Genomic DNA, 6,310 nt, shown 5'->3' on the forward strand with positions numbered 1-6,310 from the left:
AACCATGGATGTAGATCACAATGATCGAACCATGTAAAAATCTTTGCGTCTCTCCTTATAATTTTAGCACTTTAATCTTTATTTTGATTGTGAAATAGATTTAGATCTAGGAATGGTCAATGGGGTGTGTTGTAGGTTTTCCTATAACTACATAAATATTTCGAAGTGCCATGATTAAGCTGGCATTTTTTTTTCCTCAAGGAAGCTTTCTCTCTAAATAGAAACCTTGTAAATTTAAACCTGTCGAAGTGCCATGATTAAGCTGGCATTTGACTTGTAAATATAAACCTTTTTAGTTATCTTTTAATGCTTCACTTTCTCTCTAAGCTGGCATTTTCTTTGTAAACATAGACAATGTTAAAATACGTGGCATCATATGATTCATGCCTCTCTAATATAAATAACCACCTCAAATTTCACTTTCTCCATCCCTCTCTTTGGGATCAAAAGAATGTTGCAGAGACTATAGAAGCAGCAGGCACATGATTAATTAAGTTCAATGGCGGGTTTTGCACTCTGCTAAACGTAGTATACAGATTCTATTGATTAAAAAGGTACGTTTATCAACATTCGCAATTAAGTTTGTGTAATTTGGTACCGATCAAAAAAAAAAAGTTTGTGTAATTTGGATTAGTGTAGAATGGAATTAATCATGGCACAGCGTACATATATGCTGGTGCACATCCATTTTGGTATGAAGCAGAGATGGACGAGGACGTCCCAAAATCGTCTGTCTTAATTTTCACGTAAACATACTACATCGTCAGCAATTAACAATCCCATCTTATTTTCTTCAATAAACAAGATTAAGAGAAAACATAGTTTACATTTATTGAAGATTAAGAGAAAAGAAAGGTCTAATCTCTAGCACAATAATTGCATATTAGGGGTGGAAATATTGGAGGAATAAACAACATTGATGAGATTATGAGTCCCACTATAATCCTCATCAACCTTAACCTCTCAATTTGGATTTCGAGGTTAATTGCGCTGCAGACAAATATAAATATCTTTATCTTTTTTGGAGCAGAAAAAAAAGAAAAAAAAAAAAACCAATCTCAACCTCAATCCCAAAAGTAAAAAGTAGAAGTTTGTTTGATTGGGAACCGAACTTAAACTTTTTTATTTTCAGAAATCGAAAAATAATTTCTCAAAATATATATATATAGAAACACCCCATTGGAGATATTGATTATCATCTATTAAAAAAAAACACAAAATTGGTCGATTAACCCAATAACGATAATTTCTAGGTGAAAAAGTTGATAATGTTTAAATAGACGAAAATTAAAAAATAGCCAGGATGTAAACAGTTTAATCCTACCCATTTTCAAATGTTTTTTCTTATTTTTAATTTAAATCAGGATGCATCTATTTTCATCCTCGCTCTTTATCAAGTTTAAGCCAAGATAAATCCAATTTCATTCTTGCTATTTTTTTGGTGGTACATTTCACCCAAACTAATGTTTACTCGTCCATTAGAACTATGTTTTAAAAATATTTTGACAAATGAACCATTTTCCGAAAACAAAATTAAAAAGCAAATTATAAATCCTATCAATAAATGCTTTATTTATTAGATAATGTTCTTGTTCTCGCGTCAAACTAAAGGAACATCAACTATGAACATCAGCTTCTGATTGGTTTGCTTTAGCCCAACTAAGAGCTTTACTTACAGTCGTGCATTTTCTTCCGAACTTAACATTCCATCATCATAGGAGACCTTGATGCCTCACGTTGTTAGCAATTAACACTCTCATTTGAATATCTTGTATTTGTAGCTCTCTGCATTGCAACTTTGTAATTTTCCTAACAATCACATTTGAGCCCTAGCTGTCATCATGGTGTGGGTGAAGTGTAAGATTCAGCATAATTATTTTACAGAAATTCCTCTATCACGTTTTTGAAAAAGTGAAAATGTTTTCAAGCTTGATGCTTACGTTCATTCACAAAGATCCTCCGTTTCTCTCTTTCGGAAAACAAAAACAGAAACAACAGCTGACTTTCACCCACCTTCTACTTCTCTTCTCCTATCATATAATTTTTTTTTTCGGTAATTACCAATTTAGAGTGAACAATATCAATGTCGACGAACATTTGTAACTTTCGCTTTCCAGGTTGACTTGTTACCTAGAGTGCACAAAATCCCAACATTGGCGGACTTACAGGCTGCAGAAATGATGTCTTCTGTAAAAGCTTCTGGTACATGCACGTTGCCTTACTTGTTATTGTTAATTCTAATCAACAATTACGCATGGGACACATCTGCTTTGACCAATCCTGATGACGGTGTAAAATTGCATGTACAAGACAACCACGTGAGTAAATTTTACTTTTCGTTTTTTATTTTCTATTAGCATTCAATTTGTCGAAGTTCCGGAGTACTTTCTTGGTCATTCAAGAGTTTTTTTTATTGCTGTTTGTTGAAGGTGGTGATGGATAATGGGTTAGTTCAAGTGAATATATCTAATCCTTATGGATTAGTCACTGGAATTCAGTACAACGGTATGGATAACTTGCTAGAAAGCATGAATGAATTCAATCATGGAGGGTACGTATTTGAGCTATGCTACCCTTATTGATCAACTATATCACTTACTTCTGCATTTGATTTTGACCTTGACTTTTTTTGTTCTTGAATTAATTGTTGGATGTATAGGTACTGGGATCTGAGCTGGAGCCAAAGGGGAAACAAAGGAACATATTTTCTGTAAGTTAAAAGAAAACGATTTTCATGACCTTTTCTAAGTACCAAAAGTAGTGAACATTTGAATTCATGAAATGAAATGAGTTTTGCAGGATGAATGGAACTAGTTTTAATGTAATAGTTCAAAATGAAACTCAAGTTGAAATTTCGTTCACAAGAACATGGAATTCCTCGGTTTCATCATCTTCTTCACATATATCAGACAAAAACAACAGCACAGATTGGGCTCCCGTAAACTTTGACATAAGGTATGAACCGATCGATCCATCTATTTTTGTGTTGTTCTTCTTTGTGATGCTCAATACCAGTGGGAGATAGTTGGAATATCAGTGGTTAAATAATTTTGTACAACTTGCAGATATGTAATGTTAAAAGGTTCGTCAGGATTCTATACGTATGGCATCTATGAGCACGTAAATGGAATGCCAGATTTCAATCTCAATGGAACTAGGGTGGCCTTCAAGCTTCGTAAAGACAAGTAAGAAAACTAGCTAGCATGCTCGTATTCGTATTGACAACAACGTAAATAATTGCAGGATGGACAAATATAAATTCCTAACTTTGCTTTTGTTGTGGCGCGGTGGGGATATACAAAATATTAAGGTTTCAATATATGGCTATAAGTAAGACACGACAAAGACGAATGCCACTGCCAGAGGATCGCGAACCACCAAGAGGCAAATTACTACAATTCAAAGAAGCAGCTCTTCTTGTAGACCCTGTTGACCGAGAACTAAAAGGCCAAGTACTTCAAATAATTGACTTGCTTGAATTATCCTGTTTGGGTTTGTGGTAATGAAGTTGTTACACAAAGTTTCAAGCATGCATTGTATTCTATGATGTGCAGGTGGATGACAAGTACATGTATGCACAAAATATTGAAGACATAAAGGTTCACGGGTGGGTTAGCTCTGACCCTCTAGTAGGTTTCTGGCATATTACACCGAGCGATGAATATCGAAGTGGTGGTCCTCTAAGGCAGGAACTCACCTCACATGTTGGTCCTCATTCTCTCACTGTAAGTTCTAAGCTAGCTTCCATTTACAATCTACCTATATGGACCCTTTTCCAATGCCAATCCTAGACTAGAATCAAGAATTGATTGCATTATCTACTCCTCATCACTCAGGTGTTTCTTAGTTCCCACTATATGGGCCAGGATAAGTTACCCATATTCGGAAATGGAGAACCTTGGAAAAAAGTGTATGGTCCGGTATTCCTATATCTTAATTCAGCTCCACCCAGTACAAATGAAAGCGCATTGTGGGACGACGCCAATGAACAGGTTTGGTTGTCTTTAGGGATTTACAACAAAACTGATCTTCGTTAATATTTCTCCTCACTAACTCAATCTGGAAATAAAAATTTATATTTCTTTTCTTTTCTTTTTAGCTCCAACAAGAAGCCCAGAAGTGGCCGTATAATTTCCTAGCTTCCACCGACTATCCTAGATCTGATCAAAGAGGCACAGTCAATGGAAAAATACTTGTCCGTGACAGGTATTTGCTTTTTTTAATCTAAAAATACAGTAGAGAATGTGCCTGAAATTATACATAAAGAATACGCTGATAATTAATGAATACTCCTGCACTATATATATCACAAATAAGTATGTAAATTTCTATAAGATCGTTTCATTGTTTCTTCTATATATTTTTCAGGTTTGTAAGCATGGAAGATATACCTGCAGTAGATGCTTACGTTGGGTTAGCTTTACCAGGAGAAGTTGGGTCCTGGCAGACGGAGTGCAAGGTCTTATACCCATCAATTAATTTATACGTGTTTATCTACTTCTCCTTTTAAATATCAATGTCTCGTTTGAATTTTCAACCCAAAGACATTGCTTTTCATTCTGTCGTTTAGGGGTACCAATTTTGGACTAGAGCTGGTCCTGATGGTTCATTCACAATTAAGAATGTACATTCTGGAGATTACAATCTATATGCATGGGTTCCTGGCTTTATAGGAAATTACAAGTATGGAAATCTCATTACGGTTAAAGCAGGTATGTATACATATATAACAATTTCTCTTCTTTTAATTACTTCAGTTTTGCGCTGGTTAACTTATACTCATCCATTCATTATTAAAACAGGAGAATCCATTGAATTGGATGATGACCTTGTTTATGAGCCTCCAAGAAATGGCACTACGTTGTGGGAGATAGGTATTCCTGACAGAACCGCAGCCGAGTTTTTCATCCCAGATGTTGACCCTAAATACGTTAATCCACTATACTTGAAGAAGGACAGGTTAGGATGGTTTTTTCTCTAGATAAAACAAAGACATGACAAAATTAGAAATTGGAGCATGAATTCTTAACTTTGCTTCTGTTCCCTGACTTGATTTGTACAGGTTTAGACAATATGGATTGTGGGAGCAGTACAGTGTTTTATATCCGAAAACAGACCTTGTTTACACAGTAAACAGCAGCACTTACCAGAAAGATTGGTTCTACGCGCAGGTTACTCGGTAGGGGTTCTTGTATCTTTTACTGCACTATTCAAATCCAAATGAGTCTTAGCCGGTCCAGGATTTACACTGGACCTCAGAGTTTTGAGACAATACTAAAAGCAAAACCAAATCTACTTGTTCAACAGGAAGTTGGGAGAAAAAAAGTACAACTCTACAACATGGCAGATTAAGTTCAACCTAGATAGTGTTGATGAGGGCACGATTTATAAGTTGCGAGTGGCACTCGCATCCACACATGGAGCAGAATTGCAGGTATATGCCAACTATTTATCATTTCAAGTTTGTTTTCATCTCCTTCTAGTTTCAACTTGTTGACGGGTTGAGCTAATAATTGTCTTTTCATTTTCTTCGTTGAGTAGATTCGATTCAACAGTTTGGGTACAGAAATTCCTCATTTCACAGCTCAAGGACTTAACAAGGATAATGCCATTGCGAGACATGGAATTCATGGCCTGTATCTGTTGTTTAATGTTGATGTAAAGAGTGATTGGCTCAAAGATGGCGAAAATACCATTTTTCTTTCACAAGTTAGAGGTAAAGGTCCGTGGGAAAGCATAATGTATGACTATATACGTCTCGAAGCACCAGCGGAGGATGAAAGAAAAAATGCGGAAGCAAGGCTATCTGGGGATCTTACCCAGACATCTGTAACTTTGAAACACCCCCATTAAATTGTTCTATTGTCTTGTACTCTAAAGAAATAAGTGCTTGCTGATGTCACTGTAGTGCAGAAAAAAGATTCAAGAAAGAAGAAATAAGTCACAAAGGATTCTAACTGAGAAATGAACACTTGTCTAAATGTTAACCTAATCAATTCTCCCATGCAGTTGGTATAATTTGTTGTATATTCTTTCTCCAAAGAATCATAAATATATTTTAGTCATACCAATTATATGCTGTTGGAACTGTTTATGTAATTTCCCTTCATCTCTTTCCTACACCCAAACCATAAACAGATAGTGTATATATCCGAGGGTGAACTAAGGAAATGATTGCATCTATCTATAATATATCTGTGGTTGAACTAAGGAAATGATTGCATCTATCTGTAGTCTCGCTAATCAAGTACCAAAAGCTTACCGAAACTCTACTGATAGAGAGTATCTATAGTGTATAGTGTATGTAACA

General features: G+C 35.5%; 1 protein-coding gene across 3 annotated transcripts; it reads left to right on the forward strand.

The window, feature by feature from the left end:
* The first annotated feature begins 433 nt into the window (after positions 1 to 433).
* LOC113316941 (rhamnogalacturonate lyase B-like) lies at positions 434 to 6,079 on the forward strand. Of its 3 annotated transcripts, XM_026565103.1 has the most exons (16): positions 434 to 554; positions 2,118 to 2,318; positions 2,430 to 2,551; positions 2,660 to 2,710; positions 2,800 to 2,955; positions 3,066 to 3,185; positions 3,311 to 3,452; positions 3,555 to 3,725; positions 3,837 to 3,992; positions 4,100 to 4,206; positions 4,369 to 4,459; positions 4,571 to 4,712; positions 4,803 to 4,959; positions 5,063 to 5,179; positions 5,308 to 5,434; positions 5,542 to 6,079. In XM_026565103.1, the coding sequence occupies exons 2-16, from the start codon at positions 2,178 to 2,180 to the stop codon at positions 5,851 to 5,853; spliced, it is 2,112 nt and encodes a 703-aa protein (XP_026420888.1). In that variant the 5' UTR covers positions 434 to 554; positions 2,118 to 2,177; the 3' UTR covers positions 5,854 to 6,079. The 3 variants fall into 3 exon arrangements, with proteins under 3 accessions (XP_026420888.1, XP_026420886.1, XP_026420887.1); XM_026565101.1 differs by having other exon boundaries at positions 4,571 to 4,959; XM_026565102.1 differs by having other exon boundaries at positions 442 to 554; positions 2,135 to 2,318; positions 4,571 to 4,959.
* The last annotated feature ends 231 nt before the right edge of the window (positions 6,080 to 6,310 follow it).

Source organism: Papaver somniferum, chromosome 10, assembly GCF_003573695.1.
Source record: "Papaver somniferum cultivar HN1 chromosome 10, ASM357369v1, whole genome shotgun sequence".
NCBI lineage: Eukaryota > Viridiplantae > Streptophyta > Magnoliopsida > Ranunculales > Papaveraceae > Papaver > Papaver somniferum.